The sequence below is a fragment of the Sinocyclocheilus grahami genome, unplaced genomic scaffold (genome assembly GCF_001515645.1).
Source record: "Sinocyclocheilus grahami isolate Dianchi unplaced genomic scaffold, SAMN03320097.WGS_v1.1 scaffold314.1, whole genome shotgun sequence".
Lineage (NCBI taxonomy): Eukaryota > Metazoa > Chordata > Actinopteri > Cypriniformes > Cyprinidae > Sinocyclocheilus > Sinocyclocheilus grahami.
In genome coordinates, this window is record NW_015505493.1 from 788772 (window position 1) to 816746 (window position 27975).

Sequence of the window (27975 nt, forward strand, 5' to 3'; positions counted from 1 at the left end):
TATTTTTTACTTTATACATGAAATAATGTTTACAGATTAACTTAACCCTTTAGGCGCCAGGGATTTTTGGGAGAAATGCTAGATTTTGACATCAAGATTTCAAAAGCTTGTGGCTTCAAAGGGCTTAAATATAGAGATCTACTATAAATTAGAAAAATGTTGGGCATGACCGAAAGTTTATGTGGGGTGTAAATATACTCGTTTAATTAGCATATTATGACGTCATCAGAGGCGGCCATCTTGAATTTCATAATATTCAGGAAATAGTAGATATTGAATTGATGTTTAAACTTATTTGCATGTTGTTGTTTTTTAAAATCTTTTTATCCTCATTCCAAATGATCAGAAAAGGGGAAACCAACAATAAAACAGGAGAAAGCACTAAATTACCAACAGGCTCATCAAAGCGTTTGATCCAGTCCTGATACACTTCTTAATTTCTCAAATAAACCCAGCCACCATTGTCATCGCTATTTCCAGCCTTATTTAGATCCAGATCACCCCTGCTGCCTATACCACGTCTCCCGGCTCTCCCACGCACAGCACGGCCACGTGTACCATGGCCACTCCCACCTCTTTGAGGCAGCTAGTGCTACTTCCAACCCTATTTCTCCTACCCCTACCGGCTCTACCTCTAGAAAAAGCTCTCCTATGGACACTACGACCACATTCTCCCCTGCCACCCTCATCCCCGTTGGGCAAAGGGTCGAAATGATCAATTGTTTGTGCTTCGTGAACACTCTCGCCTTGCACGGCGGCACCATTGCGCTGCAAAGATGTACCGGGAGAAGCACGATTATTAGACGACCGATCGTCATTTCCGAAAGGCAAATATTCCCCTTCAGAGTCAGAATCGGTGAATAACATTTGCAACACATCCTCACGGTACAACTTTTTCTGTTTCCACCGTAACGGCGCTGGCTCTCGTGCCCGAGCTGGAGTCATGTTCGGTGGGGAACTGCTCATGGCTGAGACCGCCGCCCTGCGTTTCACTCATAGCCAAAATATACTGCCACTGCCTTCATAACCTGTCCAAAACAAACAGTAAACAGCTCTGAGGAAATATTTTAACATCCAAAGTATTTGTATTCTGTATCTTCTTTAATAAAATCGTTTATTTTATGCAGAGTATTAGGCTTTTCCATCATGCAATAAGACCGACGTTAGGTGATTACACCGCGCGCCTGTATGTTGCTCAAACCCAACATACAGTACAACATATGTACCCAAACATTGGGTTGTTACATTTGACCCAGGAGCCGAGTAACACAAAAACTACCCAAACACTGAAAAAATAACCCCCAAAAAATGCAGCATTTGGGTTAAAAAAAATAACCCAGGATTTTTTAGCGTGTATGTGTGTGTATTCGTATTGAACCGTTCGGTACAAGGCTTTCGATTCGGTACACATTACAAACCGAACAATTCGTTGGACATATGGAAAATAAAAGAGCTTAAAGTGTGTGAAATATAATGTTCTCAGTGCCACTGCGCTCAAAAAGGCAGCCCAAACGATGTAAGAGTCAACGTGACGTCTGCCTAGCTGCCCTGCAATAACCTCCTCTTGCTAGGGTGCGTCGAAAGACGATGAACTTGTATCGACGATAGCCAGAGATATTGTCAAAAACATCAATTATTGGCAATATTAAGAGGATTTGGTATTTCCAATTAATGTAGGCCTGTTACTTTCTTATTTTTATTAGGCCTACTATTATTATGAAGTTACTTTTCTTATTAAATAAAAATTACAATTCATTTGCAAAATTAACAAAAAATATTACCGCGCAAATGACGCGCTGCGAGGATAACAAAAGATTAGGCTATTTACTGCTCAATTAAAATGTTTAAAAAAAGGTTTTTAAAAGCAGGTCTATGTGCAATGAATCATCAATAAAATGTGTCATCAATAAAAATCAATGAAATAAAAAGCTTTTATTTCAAGCACCGACTTTCAAAAACAACCTGTTTAACACGAAATACGTTTGTTGTCTTTTTTTTCACTATGTACGGGCCACAAGAGAAATCTTAAGGGAATAAAAAACAGTTAGCTATATACCATTATTAGCATATGTTGAAGTAGATTCGTCTCTCGGCGTCTCTGAGAGAATATGTGGCGTCAGATTGCGAAAGCTGTTACTCCGTCATTCCGTTTTTACTTTCACTTTCTGCATAGTGAATTGACTGAGATTAAGACGTTCACCGGCATAACTTATCAGATTCAGAAGACTTGGAATTATTTTCATCTGTTAGGATGTTACCACTACAGAAGAATTATTAAGTCATTAACGAACAGTTGAACTCAAAAACTTGATCAGTTAAATTCATGATCAAATCTTTCAGAATCAGACCAGTTTTGTGAACTGATTGAACCAGTACAATGAAAAGATTAGATTTTTTTTTTATTGAATAATGCCTTAAATTAATGTTATTTACTCATGCCAAGCTATCATATGACTTCAGAAGACTTGAAATATAGCACAAGAGACGCATTTATTAAATAAAATAAGGTCTATTTTAACTCACACTTCAATATGCATTACTTATGTAGCCCATTTTTTAAGTTGCTTCCCAGGCATTGTAAAGGCTGATTGAGGACTTTTTTCTGAGATTATCTGTCTAGCGCAGGTGTCCGGTCTGCCATCATTAAGTAAGCTGAATGGCCCGCTGACGTTTGAATGGAGTTGCACTTGTAACTGTAAACGGCCTGAGCAATTAAAAACAGAAAGGCCACATTTAGAACAGATCGTTGCATGGCCTTGGTCTTGTCACCACATAACGCAGGGTGCCTTGTTTAATTAACCCTTTTTCCAATTTGTGGAGTTGTTGTTGTGAGTTTTCAGTCCTGTCTTTATTTGAAATTCTGGCCGGATGCCAGAACCGAGCCAATGAGGTCAGTCAACATTGCGTGTCAGTATCTGCGGCCAACAGGTTGCAGGTGGAAACATTCCCTGGAATGAATAACAGATGGCAAAGCTAGGCCTTGTTTTTCTTTTCTTTGTCTTTGCATATGTGTTGGGGCAAGTGGCTTGGGCTGAAGGAAATGCATCAATAATGCGTTCAAAAAAAAGGCTGTGAATAGAAGTGATCAACTAACCTCAATGTCCTTGTGCTTTCTTTTAAACTCATGATGAATATTCTTGTTTTGAAGAAACTACAATATCACGTTCTCTTACAGCTCTAAGTGTGACATTAATGGATCAAGGAAAACGTATAGCCTTCACTGACAAATGTAGCATGGAAAATGCCTTCGTTCTTTTTAAAAGGCTGCATGTAAGCCCGTGTCCCCTAGTGTGTCTTGGTATTAGTACATACTAATAGACAAGCCCCTTACTGACAGAAAGCAGTAAAAGCGAGTGGGCCTTTGCTTTTTACTCTTTTGCTTAACAGTCCAGTAATCAATCTCACAGCGTGAGATGAGTTTCGTTAAAAGCCTTTTCGGATGGCCTGCTTTTAAAGAATAAAGTCATATAGTTGTAACCTGACACCTTTGTACGGAGTTGTTTTCAAGTCTTTTCTCATGTGTGAATTGGGGTAGTGAACCAGCCACAAAGAGTGCAAGTTCTTCTGTACTCTCTCTAGCACTTGAGAGTAGGCCATATGCTCTCAAAGATATTTCCTGAATGAATAAATGTCATTATAATGAAAAATGAAACGTCATTACCAGTGCTGATATCTGGGAAACTTTTCTGTCTTTACTGTAAGAAAATGTTTTAATATTTTTGTCATACTGAAGCATTTTAACCCTTTATTCTTCCTCTAATGTGTAGGTGTCACTTCGCAAGCAGGAAATAGCTGATCGCCTGAATGCCTGGATCATCTTCAATGATAAAGACAAGGAACTCTGTGATTGGCTGACGCAGATGGAGAAAAAAGTGGCACACAGGGGCGAAAACCTTAGTATTGAGGAAATGGTGGAGAAACTTAAAAAGGTAGAGTTTGGTTTTCTTAATTGCTATGATTTTTTTTTTTAACTTCTTAAAGGGAAAGTTCATCCAAAAATGAAAATTCCCACTCAGCCTTTTGTTCTATAAACACAACTTGCACTACCTCCCGTCAAAAGTTCTATAAGGGTCTATAAGATATTTTTAAAGAAATCTCTTATGCTCACCAAGGCTGTATTTATTTGATCAAAAATACAGTAAAACAGTAATATCATGAAATATTATTACAATTTAAAATAACTGCTTTCTGTTTTAATATATTTTAAAATTCCTTTGATGACGGTGCTGAATTTTCAGCAGCCATTACTTCACTGTCACATGATCTTTCAAAAATCATTTATATTTATATCATGGTATGTCAGATGTCAAATCATAATATGTTCATGGAAACTTTATATATATATTTTTTGAACTGTTTGATGTTTGATAAGAACTGCATATTTCAAAATTATAATTTTATTAAGAATTATATAAATATCTTTGCTGTCACTTTTGATCAATGTAATGCACCCTTGCTTAATAAAAGTATACATTTATTAGTAATTAATTTAATTGCTAAACCCCCTGTTTTTATAGTTACATAACCATAACAACATGTCACTTTAAGATAATTTCAGGAAAAAGCGTCACATGGGTCTATTTCCATGTGCCTTTGTCATGGTGAGTTTCTGTTGTACATTTGTAAGGAGCTTAAGTAGGCCAGTTATATGGTGTGTGCTATTATGAGTATCTATGAAGGATTAAAGCAGTCTCAAATGAACAGCACGCTTAAGCGTTCCCAAGGGAGGCCCCACAGATTTTACATTTCACAGAGGCTCTGTTCTATCCACTCACATAGCATTTGTTCATTTATACTCAAACATGCTACAAATGTACATTGTTTTCTAAACATCATAGATTAGCTCTAATCTAGTTTACTGCATGTACTATAAAATTGAGGGCAGAGTGCTGTACTGCATAACTCTGTTCATGTGTTTACCTCTTTGTTCATACGCAACAATAGCCTCGTATGTGCAGTTTCTTTCTCACCATCAAACAGTGCAACCTCAAGCACTCTGCAGTCATTAGCATGTAGTTTACCGTGGAGGTTTTGGAGGGTTTCAGGCCACGTCACTAATGATCACATATCAGAAAACTGGCCATTGTCTCTTTCTAGCTCAGTTACTGATGGCCAGTGCCATCTATATAATAGCTATATAATAGTATAATAGCTCTGCTGCCTGCCGTTCAAAGTGAGCCAGGTTGGACTAAACAAAACAGGTGAACCCTTAAAAGCAGAGAGGATAATGAAAAGGATTTGGGCCGCCAAGGGGTCAGTGTGAATAATTGTTCCTCTTTTCTTTTCTTTTTTTTTAAATGAGGGCTCATGCTAAGAGAAGGAACATGGTTTTGACAGCTGTCGGTTTTGTTTGGGATGGATGTGTTAATGACTAAAGCACACGAGAGGCCGCTGCTCATTGTGCACATCTCTCTTCAGGACTGCATGGAGGAGATTAACCTCTTCAGCAAGAACAAGAGCCACCTCAAGCAGCTGGGCGAGCAGCTCCTATTGGCCAGCGACAAGGCTAAGGAGGCAGAGATCCACGGGGCCTTGCAAGATGTCAACGACCGCTGGCAGCACCTGTTCGACCACATTGAGGCCAGGTGAGCAAAAAAACAAATGAGCCTAACTGAACTGTGGTGAATAAATGCTTTGAGGAATAAATGCTAAATTGATCAAACTCATTTCTTTACGTTTTGCCTGATGTTTGCTATTGTTGCTCTGTATCCATTGCTTAATGGCTGATCAAAGCTCTTTGTTTGTTTAAAGGGGTCATATGATGCGATTTCAAATTTTTTTCTTTCTCTTTGGAGTGTTACAAGCTCTTGGTGCGTAAAGAAGATCTGTAAAGTTGCAAAGACTAAAGTCTCAAATCCAAAGAGATATTCTTTATAAAAGTTAAGAGTCAGCCACACCTACCTAAAACGCCTCGTTCTAACACGCCCCCACATATCTACGTCACGATGTGGGAAGATTTGCATAATGCCGCCCAAATGTTCACGCAAAGAAAGAAAGCGTAACTTTTATTCTCGCTGTAGTATTGTTGCCATGTCGTGAAGGTGATGTGTGCTTCGTTGTGAAAGCGAAATTACTTTGTTTGGCCTTCCAAAAGAGGACGATATCTGCTTCGTCATGCCTGGAGCTGATCCGTGCTGGTCGCTGAGGAAATACTTCAACTTCGCGCTGTCGATCGTCAGATCGGCTTTCACTGTGGACGAAGCAAAGTCCAGCCCGGTGTCGTCACATGTGGTTGCCGCAGGCATCACAATATGGTAAGGGACGTAACATTTCCGTCACACGCTTGAGGAATTCGGATTGCACTGGAAAATGCTCGCCAATCAGAGCACACCTCGCTTTTCAGAACGATGAGCTTTGTAAAAATCGACGCGTTTCAGAAAGGCGGGGCATAGAGGAGAAACAATAATGTACAGTATGTGGAAAATAATGTGTTTTTTTAACCTTAAACCGCATAAACACATTTCATTACACCAAATACACAAAATGATGTTTTTTTTAGCAGCATCATATGACCCCTTTAAATGTCTTCATCACTTCTGGTTTCCATTCAAGGACTGACTGATTGATTGATTCTTTCATTTGTGCATTTCTGCCTCATTTAGACCTGTTGGTGGTGATAAAGCCTTTGATTAGACTTTTATATTAATTTGAGGCATTTAACAGATTCTTTTATCCAGACTGATAAACAGAAAGTGCTTAAGCTTTCAGTGTGAGACTGTTGTGATCAGTAGATGGTTAGCAAGTAGTTCAAAAAGCTGATGCTGGGAAAATAACTCTTTCCTGTGCAAATATAAACATGTAGAGGAAACTGGTGTAAGAAGTTCCTTTGTCCAGCCATTAATGCCTGTAGTTAGAAATGCGTATATGAAAAGCCTTTAATTGCAAAAAATTTGGGAAATACTAGTATATAACAATATTCAGGGCTTAAAGTTCTCCGGCACCGTGCCGGATGTCCGGCGTGCGGCGTTTGACTGCGGGAAAAAAAGTTGTCCTACATTTAAAAACACTTGTTGATATCACGTTCGAGTTCATGAGTTCGCCTACCAATGTATGAGAGGAACACAGCTTTCACTCTCAACCAAACTAACATTACTAGCTAATCAGAAGTTTTTGCTCTTATAAACATAAAAAAAATATGAGACGCATTAGCATTAGCTGATGAATGGAAAAGAAGCCTGGGTCTCGAGCGCGACACATTGAAAAAGCTGCGAGGCGCAATGGTCAAAGTTTCCATCTAGCGTCATATTTACATAGAAAATCTATTATAAAAGCAGCGGAGCTGTAGACAGCTCTATCACGTCATCTCCATAAGAACGATATGATTGCCAGAACGAATTTACCGGGATTTTTGAAAGGGTCATGTTCACACATGATCTCTTAATGGTAACTTCCCGGTAATTTACCAGTAAAGACTGTATGTGTGAAAGGGGCTTAACTCTTCCTCTGCATATGCGGTGAGTTTGGGTTGCTTAACGTTCATCTGGGAAAACAAACCTATGCCAACACAGGAGAATACATCAACATATTTCTAAATATGCGATTTATTATACATCGCGATTTCAAAATAAAGTTTTCTGACTTTTCATGTGGCCATATATTAAAATTAAATGGATTTAAATGTCGTTGAATCACATGAAATATCACCAGGCCGTTGGTGCCCTCTGCAGGTTATAATATAGGCATATTTAGTGGTTAAACGGATCGTAGTTGATCCGTACGGACCAAGCACCACGGTTTGGCACGCATATGATCCGTGGAATAATTGCAAAATTTAACCATAATAGAGTATAAGTTTATCATTTGTTCGTATTTACACAAGCAAGTGAATTTTAAACAACGTTTCAGACGGCGTGCGAACACCGAATTGAATCCTCTTCTTAATCCTCTGAACAGACACATACACATAAACACATAAAAAAATACCCATCTCGACAATCAGGTAAACGCAGTCAGTTATGTCTCAAGTGAATGAAAACAGCTGAGAAAGTGAGAAAGAATGAAGTGTATCATTATATCGGATCCGTGCATCAGGTCTTAAAGGGACAGCGGCCTATAAATACTGCTGCTGTCATTAATGATCATCAAACAACAAAACAGCTGTGATAAAAATCTATATTTAATTTATACAGTGAACACTATGCAGTGTTATTTTCCCTAATTATTACATTCCTGTATTTGAATAATACCAACCTTATTTTATTTGTAACATATTCTGCTGTATTTATCTGCTAGTAATTTGTGTATTTGTTCTTATTTTTACTGGCTGTTCTCTAGTCTCTTTAATAATGTTTAAACTTTCTTAGTTAATCTAGTAGTATTTACTGTGGTATCAAATAAGTACTTTGCTTTAAGTAATAAATAAAAATAAAGCAAGTTAAATTGAAATATTTTTCTTTTCTTGCTGATCCGAAAAATTATCCGATCCGTGGTTCAAAAGCCGTAATGTGATCCGAACTGTGAGATTTGTGATGCTGCGATTATAACATTATAAAAATACCGTGATATAAAGTTTTGGTCATACCGCCCAGCACTACCTCAATATATCATCAGGAGTCATAGGTATTCATTTTGTGTTGACTGTATGTGCTTTTTTGACTCTCGAAGTGCCGGTAGCCATTGACTTGCATTTTATGAATCACCAAGGACCACAGTTTCAGCTAAAAATCTTCTTTACTGTCCTAATGAAGAAAAAACCTCACCTACATCTTGAATGGCCTGAGGGTGAGTAAATACAGCAAATTTTAATTTTTGGGTGAACTATCCCTTTAAGGTAAAAATAACCCAGAATACACCCTTAATAGTCAGGTCTCGAGCGCGACACATTGAAAAAGCTGCGAGGCGCAATGGTCAAAGTTTCCATCTAGCGTCATATTTACATAGAAAATCTATTATAAAAGCAGCGGAGCTGTAGACAGCTCTATCACGTCATCTCCATAAGAACGATATGATTGCCAGAACGAATTTACCGGGATTTTTGAAAGGGTCATGTTCACACATGATCTCTTAATGGTAACTTCCCGGTAATTTACCAGTAAAGACTGTATGTGTGAAAGGGGCTTAACTCTTCCTCTGCATATGCGGTGAGTTTGGGTTGCTTAATTAACGTTCATCTGGGAAAACTCACTTGATTTGTAACGTAAATCATTTAAACCTATGCCAACACAGGAGAATACATCAACATATTTCTAAATATGCGATTTATTATACATCGCGATTTCAAAATAAAGTTTTCTGACTTTTCATGTGGCCATATATTAAAATTAAATGGATTTAAATGTCGTTGAATCACATGAAATATCACCAGGCCGTTGGTGCCCTCTGCAGGTTATAATATAGGCATATTTAGTGGTTAAACGGATCGTAGTTGATCCGTACGGACCAAGCACCACGGTTTGGCACGCATATGATCCGTGGAATAATTGCAAAATTTAACCATAATAGAGTATAAGTTTATCATTTGTTCGTATTTACACAAGCAAGTGAATTTTAAACAACGTTTCAGACGGCGTGCGAACACCGAATTGAATCCTCTTCTTAATCCTCTGAACAGACACATACACATAAAATGATAACAAAATACCCATCTCGACAATCAGGTAAACGCAGTCAGTTATGTCTCAAGTGAATGAAAACAGCTGAGAAAGAAATTGGATGTGAAGTGTATCATTATATCGGATCCGTGCATCAGGTCTTAAAGGGACAGCGGCCTATAAATACTGCTGCTGTCATTAATGATCATCAAAGAACAAAACAGCTGTGATAAAAATCTATATTTAATTTATACAGTGAACACTATGCAGTGTTATTTTCCCTAATTATTACATTTCTGTATTTGAATACTACCAACCGTATTTTATTTGTAACATATTCTGTTGTATTTATCTATGCTTGTAATTTGTGTATTTGTTCTTATTTTCACTGGCTGTTCTCTTGTCTCTTTAATCATGTTTAAACTTTCTTAGTTAATCTAGTAGTATTTGCTGTGGTATCAAAGTACTTCGCTTTAAGTAATAAATAGAAAGCAAGTTAGATTGAAATATTTTTCAAAACCGTAATGTGATCCGGACCATGAGATTTGCGATCCGTTGAACCACTAGGCATATTACATTATGTGTTTAACAGTGTTGTTCAATAAAACCATGTACTTGGTTTTGATACTTTTATTTGAGGCCAATTATTATTGCCTCATCGTTACTTTATATATAAATATAGTCATATTAAAGCCTGTTTTTCCACTTAGTTTTATTTGTATTACTAAAAAATATCAGATTACTCACTTGTCAAAATAATCAGATTACTTGATTAGCAAAATAATCATTAGTTAAGCACTAGATTAGTTCAAACATTTCAAAATACAACTGCATTGTTTTACTTTTTGTGATTAAAAAGACAAATATTTTGTCATTTGAAAATTTCTTAAAGTATTAAAACATTCTCGTTCTAGTGAACCAAGTATCTGCATTTTATCTCACCTTGTGAGCTAAGTGTATTGTCACACCCCTAGTGTCTATGAGCGTGATAAAGCTCATAATTTTCCAAGTGTATGCACTGTCTTTGTATATTTTATATTTGTTTCCTAGTATTTAATTTACCATTATTTATTTTGAACAAAACAATTTCAGAAATGTCATGTTTTAGATTGTAGGTCATCTTGTACCCTGTCAAGGACAAAGCTAACCAGCAAAACTTGATTTCAAAAGCATCCTAAATGTTACATGTGTTTGCACCGTATTGTAGTGAGTAACCTTTCTTGGTATTGCGGTTTCAAATATCCCACCATAATCTGTAGTCTGAGCCTGTCAAGGGCTAATGGCAATGGCAGATACGTTACTAGTTAGTTTCAAGGAAAATAATTTTCTTTTTTTGTGTGCCATATAACCCTGTGTATGTGTCTGCCCCCGCAACCCCCAACCCCCGGAAAAAAGTTCAGGCTCAGGCTTTTTTTTTGCTTTAACCCCTGAATATTGAATTATTATTATTATTATTATTATTATTATTGCAATTATTGTTCAATGTTGTTATTAACCAAAAGCAAATAAAATATAGCGATAAAAATTTATTACAATTAAAATGAAAACTTAATATAAAAATAAAAGCTAATTCAAAATATAAATAAATACTATAGTTGTGTATACATTATACCAAAATAACACTGGTACTGTTAAAGTGTTTAAAACTCGTTCACTATATTGAAACATTATGAATATTTAACCTTTTCCTCACTGCTTTATAAAAAGACTTTAGAATTTTTTTTGTCTCATTTACATTGAAATGAAATCAGACCCTGGATGCAATTCACCCCTAATGTGGAGCAAGTTGCCTCGCTAGACTATTTTTTTATTTTATTTTATTATTATTATTATTATTATTATTTTTAGGAAATGTCATATTTCTATGTCCCAGTGTTATAGATGACTTACGCTAAGTTCAGTTAATAGTAGATATGCTAGAATATATCATATTATTAATTTCTCCTTGCCAATTTACAGCAAGCTTTCCCCACTAATATAACTAATTTACTTATTTTTTTCTCCATGTACTCATTTATATCTTCAGAATTTGATGTGATCTTCAGTACTATGGATGGTTACCACAGCTGGCATATGCTCTAATAATCATAATCTCATTAAGTCAGTTGGAAATTTGCACATACCGAGTATATGAATCAGGTGGTGGTCCTAAGCAAGCAAACAAACAACTCAATGCTTTCCAATCTTGTCTACAATGTCACCAGCCTCTCATGTAATTGGTCAGTCTTGCGGTGTGACGTGTTCTGAAACAGCCAGATGGTGCTAATACTGAAGGAGGGGGGAATTAACGTAACCCTCACTAGTGTCGTTGGCTTCAGCTTTGCCATATGGATTGTATGGTTTGTCCTAGTCACACTGTATAGCTGGGAGGGGGTGGTGGGGGGCAATGGTCTGTGACCTCATATTATCTCTTATGAACAGGGGCACAATGGGGCCAGGGGGACCGTATGTACTCAGGCACGCTATAATCACACAGCCGGCCATCTGCAGGTATGGCTGCTCAGACAGTTTGTGAGGCCATGCGGTCAATCAAACAACAGAACGAGAAGCTTCCCACTGTCACACTTAAATGGTTCGATCTAATCCCTATGGGACGAACACCCTTTGTCTGTGTTTCAGTGTCATCTGACCTGGACTTATCAGACCTTTTTTTTTTGTTGTGTTTCACGTCAAGTGTAGAGCGCCACACTTTGACAGGATTTCATTGGGTTCCTTCCAAACTACACAGTCTCAGATTCCAAAGAAAACGATCACTTGACTGATTTATAAAGGGGTTAGTACTTTTCTTTAAAAAATGACTATTTCTTTGTCACAGAAAATACATTTTAATCTAGTGGAGGTTATAAAAGACTTTTGGACACATTCAGGTTTTCATCAAAATATCCAAGAAGATTTGTTATCACAAGTTTTTTTCCAAAATGGTCTATTTGATAATGCTCTGGAATCAAAATGAATATGCAATCTCTCTCTCTTTCAGGGTGAAAAAGCTGACAGAAACGCTGGTGACAGTGCAGCAGTTGGATAAGAACATGAATAACCTTCGCTCTTGGCTCACTCGCATTGAAGCTGAGCTGGCCAAACCCATTCACTACAGTATCTGCCATAGAGATGAGATCCAAAAGAGACTTGCTGAGCAACAGGTCAGCAAATCACGAATTTAAAAAAAATGATATAATAGAAGATTTAATTGGCTGAAATACCGGATTGTAGATTAGTGTAATTGTATATTGTCTTTTGGGACTGGCACATTTTTATTACATTTTTTTTTATGCATAAATTCTGAAAAATTCTGCCAATTCAACAACTTATTCCAGATATATGTGACCCTGGAGCACAAAACCAGTCTTAAGTCACTGGGGTATATTTGTAGCAATAGCCAACAATACATTGTATGGGTCAAAATTATAAAAAATGTTAATGCCAAAAATCTTTAGGATATTAAGTAAAGATTATGTTCCATAATACATAAATTTCTAAATTTCCTACCATAAATATATCAAAACTTAATTTTTTATTAGTAATATGTATAGCTAAGAACTTCATTTGGACAACTTTAAAGGTGATTTTCTCAAAAAAAAAAAATTTGTTGTTGCACCCTCAGATTCCAGATTTTCAAATAGTTGTATCTCAGCCAAATATTGTCCTATCCTAACAACTCAATGGAAAGCTTATTTATTCAGCTTTCAATAAAAAAAAAGACCATTATGACTGATTTTGTGGTCCCGGGTCACATATTGTCTGAAAAGAATCCTTAATATAATTTAGTTTTCTTATCGGGTGAATTTGTCTTGTTTGAGGAATGTTGTGATTTTATTTTATTTTTTCTGGAAATCAAAAATACTTGATAGGGAATGTTTTTTTTTATAATGAATCAAAATTGATTAAGTTATTAATAATTTATTATTTTAATTGTCTGTAATTGAAATGAATTATTATTCTTTTTCATGATATACAGACTGTTTAAAGGGCTAATTCATTGAGCTTTCAATAAAACAGTGTAAAAGTGAAAACATTTTGAAATCAGAAAAAGGGCTGCAGCGTTCCCTTTTGCCAAAAACTTAAACGTTCACAATGCACTTCTGATTTGTCAGTCTTACTGTCCATGGGCAGGATTACCAAATATGTGGAAGTTTTTTTTTCTGCAACAATTATTTATTTACATATACTACTGATATTATAACAATACACTTATCTTTCAACTGTTTGATAAAGTGTCAAGTATGTCTTTAACATATGTGTGCATGTTTAGGACCTGCAGCGTGACATCGAGCAGCACACCGAGAGAGTGGCGTCTGTGCTCACCCTGTGTGACGTGCTTCTGCGCGATGAGGATGCCTGCAGCAGCAGCGATGGAGAGAATGACTCCATCCAGCAGACCATGCAGCGCTTGGACAAGCGCTGGAGAAATATCTGCTCCATGTCTCTGGAGAGGAGGCTGAGGTATGGCTATTTATTCAGATGACTCCAATCTGAAACACACCATCACTGCTAACAGATGTTTAGTCATTCTGTTGCATTCCTTTATGGAAGGAAATTTCAAGATTAAGAAACTTCTTTCCTGATTAAGATTCACAGCTCGCTATTAAACCAGAGATATTGGTAAAAGTTTGTTTTGCATGATAAAATGTGTTCATTTTTAATGCCCTGTAACCTCACCAAACATTTGAGTTCAACAGATTATGCTTTTGAGGAATATGACATCATATATTTGATAAATAAGCATAACATGAATTACAGTACAGATAAATTAATGTATTTTCAAGTGCACACATGCACATCGAGTATTAAAGTATTAAATTACATTGTTTATTATTATGATTTCATTTTAAATATACATTTATATAACAGACTATTTGTTTTTAATTACTTATGTCTGTTTGCAGGATTGAGGAGACATGGAGACTGTGGTGTAAGTTTCAGGAAGATTACTCTTCCTTTGAGAACTGGCTGAACGTAGCAGAGCGCTCCGCTGCTGAACCCAATTCATCAGACAGGACGTACACTGACGCCAAAGAGGAACTCCAGAAATATGAGGTTTGATTCCAACAAAATGCTTAACTAAGAGCCTTCGAATGGCTGTGCTACTGGACCATTATGTTTACATCATTTAGTGCAAGTCAGATGTTAAATCCTGATGTTTTAGGAACACGATCAGTATGATTAAGGGAATATCAGATTCCTCAAGCAGTCATCTATTAGGGCTGTGCAATTAATCGCATGCGATTGTCATGCGCATCTCGTCAGTAAAGCCGGTTCCGTGATTAGTAGTAAATCTCCATCACCTGCCAAGCTAGGCAATATCGCGTTCATAATCGCAGATGATTAGCATTCGATTATGAACGCGATATTGCCTAGCTTGTCAGTGAACTACGGCTCTGTGTAGTAAATGCCGCTCCATCTGAAAGCAGGTGATGGAGATTTACTACCAATTCCCGGAACCGGCTTTACTGACGAGATGCGCATGACAATCGCATGCGATTAATTGCACAGCCCTATCATCTATCTAATTTATTGAATGTTTTAGTCATTCATGCATGACTTCAGAAATGTTAAAAACACTCACTATTTGCATGGAAATTGAGTGTTAAAGTAGATGTTTTTGAATATCCAGCTTTGATTTAATAGAGTATACAGTAATAGCAGTTTGTGGTCATAGTTAGTAGTGTTTGATTTGTCGTTTTAGGTTTTCCAAAGGCAGGTACATGAGAGCCTGACCCAGCTGGAGATTATTAATAACCAGTACAGACGACTGGCGCGGGAGAACCGCGCCGATGCAGCCAGCAGACTCAGGGCCATGGTGCATCATGGGAACCAGCGATGGGACACGCTCCAGAGGAGAGTGGCTGCAATCCTGCGCAGACTCAGAGTGAGGACACGGGCACACTATGTCACCTGTGCATTTATGTTTACTTGAGTGCATAAATTAACCTCTTTTTCTCATTTAGCATTTCACAAGCCAGAGAGAAGAGTTTGAGGGAACCCGTGAGAGCCTCCTTGTCTGGCTGACTGAGATAGACCTCCAGCTGACCAATGTGGAGAACTTCTCAGAGAGCCATCTCCAAGACAAGATGAAACAGCTGAAGGTTAATAAACAGTGTTTCCTTGAAATTAAGACGTTTAGTCTTTAGATAGAAAGAATAAATGATGACAGAGTTTAACTGAACTTTCTTACTCTCCAGAGTTTTAAGAAGGAGATCACTCTGAACACCAATAAGATTGATGCTCTGATCGTGTTTGGGGAGGGTCTGATTCAGAGGAGCTGTCCTCAAGACGCTGTTGAGATAGAAGATGAGTTAGAGGAACTGCACACGTACTGTCAAGAGGTGTTTGGCAGAGTGGCCCGATTCCACCAGCGCCTCACCAGTCTCCGCCCGGTATTATAAACGCTCACATTTTTTTACATTGTCTTATGTAACATACTGTGGTTCTAAATGTATTTGGATATTTTGAGACCCTTTTGAACCTTTTTGTGAATTAGCTTCCTTGAAAAGTGTTTGTGCTAAACTACCATTCAGAAGTTTTGGGGTTAGTAAGTAAGGGCTGCCGAAAATTCTGCTTTTTTAAAAATAGAAAAATATATATAAATAGTACAAATGTTAATATTGTGAAATAATTATTACAGTTAAGTCTCTTGGAGACTTAAAAAAATAAACATTTTAAAAAATCCCCAAACTTTTAAAGGGTAGTGTATTTTTCTTTAAACTTATTTTTACAGGGACAAATGTGGTAGAATTGTGCAAATAACTTTGTATATGGGCCATGTTATAGGAGTATGAATGCATGAATGACAGTATTTTCTCTTTGAAGCAGCTGCAGGAGGTCGTCTTTGATGGTGAACAGTCCAGAGGGACACAGGGCACCCTCCCCTCCAGCCAGCCCTCCATGTGCCTGTTATCGCCACCTCAGGAGCGCCCGGGCCGTGAAACCCCCGTGAGTGTGGATTCCATCCCTCTGGAGTGGGACCACACCGGGGATGTTGGCGGCTCTTCTTCACACGATGAGGAAGAGGATGCTGCCTTCTTCTCTGCCCTGTCAAGTATGGTCACGTTTACTGTTGTTCAGCGAAATCCAGTCATTTCAACAGGAATTCTGCGTGAAGGTGAAAGATTTTACAATGGGTTCAAATTGGTCCCATGGTTTCGTCACATTGACCAACAGAATGCTGCTTGGTTTGAAAGTAACTTCTTCAATGGGCCGTTTTACCTGCAAAATTTCACTAAAATTTTGCTAATTTCACCACACGTTTATTTAACCAGACTTTTTTGAGCAACTTGATAAAGCCATGAATCGCCAGCTTTGACAAATGGCCATCTGACTTTCTTTCTGGTAACCACATGATTTTTTTTCCATAAGCCTAAATCTGGAGTCAGATATAATTCAAATAAATGTTTTAGCTGTCAGATTGCAACTGACAGTTTTAACCAGCTCTTGCCAGTTTTATGTCCGTTGGCACATTGTCTGAGGCTGAGACTTTTTCCCAGGACTCTTGACTGCTGGAACGGGTTGTCATATTACTGGTTTAGCCATTCATTGTCTCTCCCTCCAGATTTAGAGGTCACAGAAATCACAGAATTCTCATCTGAGGTGACAAAGAAGTCTTTGGAAGAGCCTTTAGGTTGGCCTCCATGTCCCTTTATGTGCACTTGGCTTTAGTTGTGCATTACTGCAAAATCTTATTTCATTTTTTTTGGTGCATTGCATTCACATCTGTTCAGTTTCTCCTTACTTTCTTTCCACATAAGTATCTCTCTCTCTCTCTCTCTCTCTCTCTCTCTCTCTCTCTCTCTCTCTCTCCCTCTCTCCCTCTCCATCCTGTCTTGTTCCCACATCACTGTCGGTATGCTTATGAATAGACTGGGTTTGCTGGATCATCAAAGGCCTGGTATTTTTCAGCGCAGAACTTTCTCTCAAATCAAAAGATGAAAGTGTCCTCCCTTCACCCTGTTCTGCTATGTGCTCTTATCATGAAAGACTTGGGCCTGTGGGGAGATTCTGTTGGTAAAGAGGAGGGTTGAGACCTGGGCATGTCCAGATCTCAGGGAGTATAAGAGAGGGCACAGGAAGGTTGCATCCCCTCTCCCTCTCCCTCTCCCTCTCCATCCTGTCTTGTTCCCACATCACTGTCGGTATGCTTATGAATAGACTGGGTTTGCTGGATCATCAAAGGCCTGGTATTTTTCAGCGCAGAACTTTCTCTCAAATCAAAAGATGAAAGTGTCCTCCCTTCACCCTGTTCTGCTATGTGCTCTTATCATGAAAGACTTGGGCCTGTGGGGAGATTCTGTTGGTAAAGAGGAGGGTTGAGACCTGGGCATGTCCAGATCTCAGGGAGTATAAGAGAGGGCACAGGAAGGTTGCATCCCCTCCTCTCACATGGCTCAGTGCACCTGCTTATCCCCCTCTAGAGCTTTCATGCTCACGCAGAAGATAATAACATTCATTTATCTAAACTGCACTCTTGAAGCTTTGCTCATTACCGGAGAAGCGTACATGACAAAATTTGTTTGATGCTTTTGTTAGATTTTTTTTTTTTTACTTTTTTTCCTGAAATCCACTTATAATTGTTTTTCATTGCAATAACATGATTATTATTTCGTGATTATTATTTTATTATGTTTTCATGACATTTTTGATGCTCTCTTATCCTTAGAATAAATGGTCTGGTTTTGCCCCTCTGCTTTTAAAAAACAGCCATTTTGCCTCTGAGTAACAGCTTTGGTCCATTAGGACATAGGCTGTCGATTTACTTTTGGATTCAGTATAGTTCCAGCTTCACTATCCTACAATAACAGCCTCTGTCAGTTTAATGTCTGATTTGATTCCTCGTGATCCCTGCAAAAGCTAAATAATTCCACTTCTTTTGTCCATTTCTGTCATCACAGCCCAAATGAAGTAGCCTGTTTTGAGCACCGAGTTAAATCTCTCTCCCTCTCTCACAAACTCACAGCACAGAATTGGCACTTTCAAAACACACCTGAAAGGAAATCCTTCCAGCTGGACTCCTCCTCACCCACACATACCAGCACTCCTTTTAAACAAGGCTACGTGAGTATATACCCCTTCCTTTTTAATCCAGCAGTTTCATAAACACAAAATTTGCAAGTTGTCTTCTTCCTCAGGCAGACTTTGAAAGCATAAACGTGTAGTTCCTGCATGAAGGGTGATTATAATGGTGCATGTGTTTGTGCACTGTGCAGGTCCAGCTGATGTCTGAGTGTAGCGGCAGCATTAAGAGTGTGAAGCGGGTTTCTATGATCCTGGATGATGAGGAAAAGCAGGAGGAACAAGGCCTCACTGGCCTCAACACTGCAGACAAACAGTCAGGTACGGACACTTAGACCAACACAGAGGGACATGAGGATGTCTTCTCTGGTACTCGTCCTGAGTGAGTCATGTAATAAGACTCTTCACAAATAGCCGGGTACAGGCACTGACGCAGATCACATGTGCAAGGGACTACTTGTCATTTCATTTAGATGAATCTAAAAGCACGAAGGCTTCTTGTCAAAATAGCATATAATTACATCATGCCACCTCATGGATGGATGGATAGATGGAGTAGAGTAAACAAACCGATGCATCGATAAATGAATGAGTGAATGGATGCATAGTTGGATAGGTAGGTAAATAAACTGATTCATGCATGGATGGATGGATAAGAAAGGTAGATTATGGATGGATGGATGGATGGATGGATAAGAAAGGTATATTGTGGATGGATTGGTGGATAGGAAAGGTAGATTGTGGATGGATTGGTGGATAGGAAAGGTAGATTGTGGATGGATTGGTGGATAGGAAAGGTAGATTGGATGATGGATGGATGAATAGTTGGGTAGATAGATAGATGGATGGATGGATAGATAGCTAGGTAGACAGGAGAAGATAGGTAGATAAATTGGATGTACGTATGGATGGATAGATGGGCAGTAAATGGGTAACAAGACCGATGGATAGGTGGATAAACTTATGGACTAATGGATGGTTGGATAGACTTGGAGGAATTGATGGGTGAATGAGTGAATAGGTGGAAAAACAAGCTGATTAAAGTGCTAGTTCACCCAAAAATGAAAATTGTCAGTAATTACTCGCCCTCATATGGATAGATGGAGTAGAGTAAACAAACTGATGCATCGATAAATGAATGAGTGAATGGATGCATAGTTGGATAGGTAGGTAAATAAACTGATTCATGCATGGATGGATGGATAAGAAAGGTAGATTATGGATGGATGGATAAGAAAGGTATATTGTGGATGGATTGGTGGATAGGAAAGGTAGATTGTGGATGGATTGGTGGATAGGAAAGGTAGATTGGATGATGGATGGATGAATAGTTGGGTAGATAGATAGATGGATGGATGGATAGATAGCTAGGTAGACAGGAGAAGATAGGTAGATAAATTGGATGTACGTATGGATGGATAGATGGGCAGTAAATGGGTAACAAGACCGATGGATAGGTGGATAAACTTATGGACTAATGGATGGTTGGATAGACTTGGAGGAATTGATGGGTGAATGAGTGAATAGGTGGAAAAACAAGCTGATTAAAGTGCTAGTTCACCCAAAAATGAAAATTGTCAGTAATTACTCGCCCTCATGTCGTTCCCAACCTGTAAGACCTTTGTTCATCTTCAGAACACAAATTAAGATATTTTTGATGGAATCTGAGAGCTCTCTGACCCATCATAGACAGCAAGGATATTACCACGATCAACGCACAGAAACATGGCAAGGACATCGGTAAAATAGTCCATGTGACATCAGGGGTTCAACCGTAATTTTACGAAGCTACGAGAATACTTTTTGTGCGCAAAGAAAACAATATTCAACAATATTTATTCAGCAATTACTGTCTTCTGCCATTTTGGAGAGTACCCCAGAATGTAATCAGTGTAGTTTACGTTCAGTAGCCAGCGTGCGCATGCTGAACATAATTAACACTGATTACGTTCTGGGGTACTCTCCAAAATGGCAGAAGACGGTAACTTGGGGAGAAGAATTGCTGAATAAATTGTTATTATTGCAATAAAGTAATTAATGCAAGAAATATTAATTTTTGGGTGAACTATCCCTTTAATGAATTGATTGATAGATAGTTGCGTAGACAAATTGAGGAACGGTTGTGTAGATATAAAAATGAATGGATGAATTAGTGAATGGAAGAATAGTTAGGTAAATAGATGACTAGGTAGATAGGTGGTTAGATAAATGAAGGGATGGATGGATGGATGGATGGATGGGTTTAGATGGATGAGTGGATAGGTGGAAAAAACTTAATTGCTGGATGAATTGTTGGATAGTTGCACACAGTTGGGTAGATATATGTGTAGACAGATGACTGAATTGGTGGATAAACTGATGGAAGAATAGTTAGGTAAATAGATGGGTAGATATATATCTATAGATAGGTGGTTGGACAAATGAAGGGATAGGTGATGGATGAATAGTTAAATTGAAAGATGGATGGACGGATGGAAAGATAGTTGGGTATAGATGGATGTGGATAAGAGAACAAACAAACATAGGAATGCATAAGGTTAATTAATTGTTGGATAGAAAAATAGATGAAAGGTTGACTAGGTGGATAGATACATGGATGGAGAGTTTGAAAATGAGTAGATGAATAAAGGGATGGGTTGGTGGATGGATAGACAGGATAAGAATGGACGGATGTATATATATATATCTCTCTCTCTCTTTCACTTAATGAAGTTCATGTTCTCCGCAGGAGTGATTGAGCGCTGGGAGCTGCTGCAGGCTCAAGCAGTAAGTAAAGAGCAGTGCAGCTCCAGAGACCCCCAGCAGCTGACCTCTGGCCTGCACAACATCACTTCCTGGCTGGATCGTGTCACCCCTGAACTGGATAGACTGCAGAAGCCTGAGACTGCTGTCAGTGTCGAGATCTTAGAAGAGAGGGGCAAACAACTTAAAGTGAGCATCAAAGTTACAGCCAATCTTTTAGATTATTAATACAAAGACACTGGAAAGGAAAAGATATTGTCTTCACACTCTAATTCGTTCCACATTGCACAGGAAATGCAGAAGACATTTGCTCGCTACAAGACTATGATGCTGTCTCTGAACCTGGGTGGGCGAGAGCTGCAGCAGGGAGCTACAGAAGGAGCACCTGAGCTTCAGGAGGGTCTGCGCAGCATGAATGGCCGCTGGACAGAAGCTTGTGCGGGACTAGAGAGGTGGGAGGACAGTCTGCGCACTACCCTAGGATGCTGTCAGGTGAGAGATCTGTCAAACATTTATACAAGACCTCATTGGAAATGCCACATGACACTTCATCTCTCACCACTGACAATCTGCACTCGTGTAGGAGTTCCACGAGATGGTCCACTCTCAACTGCTATGGCTGGCCCATGCAGAGAGCAGACGCTGCATAGTGAACATGAACGACCCTTCTGTGCAGCCCTCCATGCTTCAGGAACAAAGGAACACCCTGAAGGTGAGTCAGAGAAACCCAAACCAGAATAACATCAGCTTCTCCATCAAGACTGACCTCTAGTTTGTGTTGTTATCTGTGTGCCGAGCTTATGTTTTGCACCCCCTGGTGGCAGGATCTGGCAGAGGAACTGCAGGGCAGACAGAAGCGAGTGAGCTCCCTGCAGGAGATCGTCTCCGAGCTGCTCCCTGAGGCTGGTGGGGAGGACAGCACTGAAGCCCGGGAAAAACTCCACGTCATTGGAAGCAAACTAAGACTACTGTCACGTCAAGTCAACCAGGATCTCCAGACGATTGACGAGAGATTGGTAAGAGCGTTATGCAAAACATTCTTCATCCATTTACACTACACACAAAAAATTAAAGGGAAGCTCACTTCCTGCTAAGGATACAACACATTTGTATTTATACTTAAAAAAATAAAAAATAAATAAAAAAAAATAATAAAAGCTTTACAGTATTACTTCATTCCAACACATGGACGAATAATTTTCATTTAAATAAATAACCAATTTATGAGTAAGTTTTTCTAAAAAAGGAACTGTTCATGTAAATCCCCAGATGGTTCCTATGGGATGTTCTGCAATGCTCCATTGATTGAGGGGGCGGAGCTTAGCCTAAGATCAATTAATAGTCAATTAAAATTTTTGAACCTTGAGTATTGATCAAAACCTTTAATATTTTCAGCCCTCAGAAGTGCATTTAAAATAAAAACTCATACAGACTCTTTTTTTAATATATATATATATTCACCATTCAAAAGATTTTAATGAAAAAACAAAGAAATTAATTATTCAGCAAGTTGATAAAAAGTAACAGTAAATACATGTATAATGTTCTGTTTTAATCTTTCTGTTCATAAAAGACTCCTGAAAAATCACAAAGGCTTCTACAACAATATTAAGCAGCAAATGTTTCTTGAGCAGCAAATCAGCATATTAGAATGATTTCTGAAAGATCATGTGACATTGAAGACTGGAATAATGACTGTTACAATATATTGAAATAAAACTAAATATACAGTATATTAAAATATATAAAGTATATTTTACTGTATTTTGATTAAATAAATGCAGTCTTGATGAGCATATGAGACATATTTCAAAAACATTTAAAAAATCTCACCCACCACAAAATTAAAAATTTTTGTTTTGAGAGTATTTTGCCCATTCCACCATATCAACAAATATAATTAACTAAGATGAGGCCGTTGCTGTCATATATAAATAATATTGAAATCAAAAGTGTATAACATGCTCATAATTTAGAGCGATATGATCTGGTTGAGTAGTTTTGATTTGTGGTGAAGTGCTGAATTCTTGTATGTCATGTGTTTGCAGGAGTCCACAGGAGACAGGAAGTCCGCACAATGCTCTCGGTATAGTGGCACACACACAATTTTTTATTTTTTCCTTTTATTATTATTATTTTTTTGTATATTAGGCAGGTCCAATTTAAGAGATTTCTTGATTGCGAACAGGTGTGGCAGTAATCAGGCCTGGTGTGGCTAGAGAAATTTAACTCAGGTGTGATAAACCAGTTTTAACAGGGGGGCAAACACTTCTTCACACCATGTAGTTTTGGATTTTGTTTTCCCTTAATAATAAAAACCTTCATTTAAAAACTGCATGTTGTGTTTACTTGTTATCTTTGACTAATATTTAAATTTGTTTGATGATCTGAAACATTAAAGTGTGACAAACATGCAAAAAAAAAAAGAAATCAGGAAGGGGGCCAACACTTTTTCACACCACTGTACTATATTAGCCAAAAATGCATAAACACAGTATACATATGTATTTATGTTTCAAAGGCGATAAGAGTTGTTAAAAATAATTTTGTTTCAGGTCAAAGCGTGACCCATCACCTCCGCGTTCGTTCTTCTATCGGGTCCTGCGAGCGGCTTTCCCTCTGCATCTCCTGTTCCTCCTGCTGTTGGTTCTGGCCTGCTTGGTCCCTCTTTCTGAAGACGACTACAGCTGCACCTTTTCCAACAATTTTGCCCGTTCTTTCCACCCCATGTTACGCTACACCAACGGTCCCCCTCCCACATGAGTCTCTCATCAACTGTTCTCACGTTCAATCAACAGAGCTGTTTTCATGTCTCAAACATCCGAAGCACCTCTCTTTTGTCCAAGCAATATTTTAACGGTTGTATTTATATAATTGATTTTATACTATTTATTCCCCTTTGAGAGCCATACTAAGAATTTTGTTGATGTGATCTAATTATTTCTTTTTTTTGGTCACAATGCTGTAAAGAAAAATATCATTGTATGAGCTTGAATGAAAATCACCGACAATTTTTTGAAATATTTCTAGATTTAAGCACATCAGGCACTGATTAAAGATTGTACGTTTGAAACTGGAAAAGATTGACTCTTCAGCCACAATTTGTGGTGACATGATGGATGGCTGCTATTTATTTAGAGATTGTGGTCTCGTTTTTAAATTTGATATGGTCTGAATTAACTGTTCACATTTGCAAAGCCCAAAACAGAAATCTATTTAAAAATGTCAAATGCACATGGAAACATTTTAATACACCCCTTTGTAAATAACAATCTTTTGCATATGAACTGCAAGGTAGAACACAAAGACGTGTGCAGAAAGTACATTTCGAAAACATTTCACAAATTAAAATTTGTTCTGTGTTTAAAAATAAACAGTCTACAACAAATCTGTATTCCATCTGGTCTTTAATGCTTAGTTGCCAAAAAATTGTAAAATCAATATTAGCGCTTCATATAGAAACAGTCACAATTCAGATGGCTGCCGGTAGATACAATAACATTTATAAATACTTTGTGCATTTATTAAAATTAAGTACTTGTAACATCTAATTTTTTGCTTCTAATCTTTAAGGTACGTTTGGTTTTATATCAATTAATCCATGGATACTATTTTTTTTATAACCGTCATCTTAAACCAAAATGTATAGGGTATAATCACTATTGGCACTGCAATATTTTCATTTTTCTTGATTCTCAAAACACTGCTTCAGATATGTCCGAGAACTATTAAAGTGCAATATCACAAGTACTTTTTTTTGGTAGTTGTGGTGCATCTTACAACCAGAAAGGTTTTCACAGTGGAATAGTAGCAATAGATTGAGCTGTCTCTAGAAAATGTATGAAGGTTTTATACAAGGCCTTTATGGTGTTAAAGGGGTTTACTGGGTGGAGAGCAGGACGAAGGAAGGCAGTTTTTTTTTTAAAAACATTTTGCTCCATGATCTGTTTTGTCAAAAGTAATGGATGCACACAAAACATCCAACTGTCCTGAATTACTGCAGTGTGGCAATCACAAGTCCTTGTTCTGACTGAAAAAAAAGGCTTAATTCAGTTCTTCTGAGGCTTTGGTCCAGAATTTAGTCTTTGCTCCCATCGCATACAAACCTCTCATCTTTAGCAATGACTGTTCATACGGTCGTTTTGTAAGTGAAGGAATTTGATCCGTTTGTTCTGACAATGTCATCAATAGTTACAGTTGATGAGGGCATCAGTGTGATGCTGTTTTTCTTTTGCAAAAAGCGAGCGTTGCAAATGTAATGTTTAGAAAGAGAAAATGGTAAAGTGGAAACTGTACATTTCATTGTGGCACAGATTTCATGGGAATGGGTGCATGTGGTGATGCTGTCAGAATTTCTCGCTGCATGTTACATTTCAAAAAAGCTTTTGAAATTCACAATCGAAACAAATAGTAAAGTTTTCAAATGACCAGCAATTTATCAATTCTGAAATTGTTTTGTAAAAATCAAAGTTTTCTCCTTTTTTGTGGTTCCGACTAGATAAAACCAAACAATTGTACTCCGAATGAGTTCTGCAAAAACTGAGAATTTCACAGCAAACAGCAAATTTCTTCATCTTGAGTAATCCTATTCCACTCTTTTGTGTGGCTGTTTTTGTTGTCCATTCTCCCGAAACTATAGATCATTCTTCAGCTCTGGAGAGAAAGAAGAGCAATTTAACGTGATATTTTTTTCAGCTTGTAGTTATTTTAAGATTTATGGAAGAATGTTAGCTGGCAACATCCTGTGAAATGAACGTACAAACGAAATATTTTCCAGGAAGAAATACTGGTTCCTTCAGACAATAAACACTAAGCAGGTACTGCCTGTTACTTGCATATGTGTTTGCTATGAAATGGATACTTGGGTTGAAAGTGTGGAGCAAAGGCATGTTGTCCCCGTTAAGACTTTATACAGTGTGTGAGCGTTTTTCCTGTCTGGCCTTGCCAACACTCCCTTCACATTAAAGCAAGTACAGTTGTAGTAACCTTCCGAGTTATGGGTCTCGAGTGAACACTATTTATTACGGCTTTGTGGAGGTCAGCCATTTGTTTGGATTTTTGATGATAGAGACAGTAAGTGGACAGGAAATGAAGGGGAGTCTGATCGCTGCATGACACCAGCCAGAACCGAACCCACTTCTCCCATGTGAGAATCACTGCTATATGTCTGGAGCATATATTTGTTTGAAACTATTAGCTTGTGGACACTGAAAAGCAGCTGCGTGTCTTGCATATCTGCCTATTTTAGGTCAGTTTAATAAACTTTCAGCCTGTTGCGTACAGCTCAGTGATGGTATGAAACTAAGTTGCATTCGGAAAGGCCTAAAGATCTGCCTCAGGAGCATTTACATTTCTCTTACACAGAATATCCATCAAAATGAATCGAGGCATGAAGACACATTTTTATTTCTCTCAGCTCTTTACAGTGCTGTCTAATGGCACGTTAGTTCTTAGACTTCTGTGAAAGTAAACCTTACCTACACAGTGTTGTAGACTGTACTTGCGTGAGAGGCAGTTAGCCACACTGTCTCTCCAGACTGCCAACAGTGAGTCGGCCGAGGACTTTTGAACCCTTGTTTTAGTGCAGACAGGCAACTGGCCAAAACATACCCTGCACAGAGCACAAGTACCTGCAAAATGACAGAAATAGAATAGCAGCAATATGCCATGGGGTAACACTGGAAATACTGTATTTTTATGGTAAATTTCTGGCATTTACAGCTGCCATTTCTTAGTGTAAATTTTATGTAAAGTGCTAACTTCATATCAATTACAGAAATGTCACTATGGATGACCTTTTCACCAGCTGTAGAGGTTAGACAAACACCTACTGTAAAATCCTCTATTCACTCCCACCATTCCGATAATGGGGAAACTATTCTTCCCATTAAAAGCCCAGTAAACTCAAACCCTCTAACTCCTATAATTCTTCAGAGAAGAGGCTAAGAAAGACGAAGATAGAACGGAAGACAGAGAGAAGGAGGAGACTTGGAAAGCGGGACAGACTGAAGCTGCCTGCATCAACTCTCTCCTGACAACCAGTCTGGCCAGCAGTGCATACCAAAAACAAAAGCCCAAGGCCGCGGTGTGATCTCCCCTCTCACTCCCTTCTCTGGCGGAAAACGGATAAGGGAGAGAAGGAGCGACGGAAACCATGCCCTGCGCAGGAGTTGTGGGAACAAGGGGGTAGACCACCGGTGAGAGTAATGCAAACCCTTCAGACTATGAACCTTCTAATAATATAGTGCATGTTAAAATGCAGTGCTATAGTTTAAACAGCAGAACGCTGTGTTAACAACAGCAAGTCATAGGTTTGATTCCCAGGGAATGCAAGGACTAAACTGAATGCAATTTGGATAAAATCATCTACCAAATAAATAAATGGTAAACACAGTATGTTATATTTAAGAATGTCTTATGCAGAATGACGTGCATTTCACTTAATCTACATTACCATAAGGTAGATCTACATTTATTAGACCACCACAGTCACTGCGCAAAATGCTGCTGGAGGTCATTTTTGTGTATTCCTTATTTCTTCAGTGGATGATACTAACTATTATCGTATTTCATGGAAATCTAAAAAGTAGGCTATGTATTACTGTACTTATAGACTTGTATCTCAGTCACAAATTAAAAACTACACATAACAGCAGCTGACCTGTACAACAGATTAACGTGGCACATTCATTGAGCCATA

The 27975-nt window shown here is 38.2% G+C and overlaps 1 protein-coding gene across 1 annotated transcript in view; it reads left to right on the forward strand.

Annotated features, from left to right (window-relative positions):
* Window positions 1–25374, forward strand: part of LOC107601897 (nesprin-2-like) — a 108198-nt gene extending 82824 nt beyond the window's left edge. Inside the window, exons 79-95 of the mRNA XM_016294248.1 lie at window positions 3768–3929; window positions 5419–5585; window positions 12508–12670; window positions 13780–13970; window positions 14414–14564; window positions 15214–15396; window positions 15476–15613; window positions 15710–15904; window positions 16341–16566; window positions 18478–18575; window positions 18728–18854; window positions 21262–21464; window positions 21567–21767; window positions 21859–21987; window positions 22100–22291; window positions 23324–23361; window positions 23831–25374. Coding sequence (XP_016149734.1) covers window positions 3768–3929; window positions 5419–5585; window positions 12508–12670; window positions 13780–13970; window positions 14414–14564; window positions 15214–15396; window positions 15476–15613; window positions 15710–15904; window positions 16341–16566; window positions 18478–18575; window positions 18728–18854; window positions 21262–21464; window positions 21567–21767; window positions 21859–21987; window positions 22100–22291; window positions 23324–23361; window positions 23831–24038 — 2772 coding nt within the window. The 3' untranslated portion in view covers window positions 24039–25374. The remainder of the gene's footprint in view (window positions 1–3767; window positions 3930–5418; window positions 5586–12507; window positions 12671–13779; window positions 13971–14413; window positions 14565–15213; window positions 15397–15475; window positions 15614–15709; window positions 15905–16340; window positions 16567–18477; window positions 18576–18727; window positions 18855–21261; window positions 21465–21566; window positions 21768–21858; window positions 21988–22099; window positions 22292–23323; window positions 23362–23830) is intronic.
* Window positions 25375–27975: the final 2601 nt, after the last annotated feature.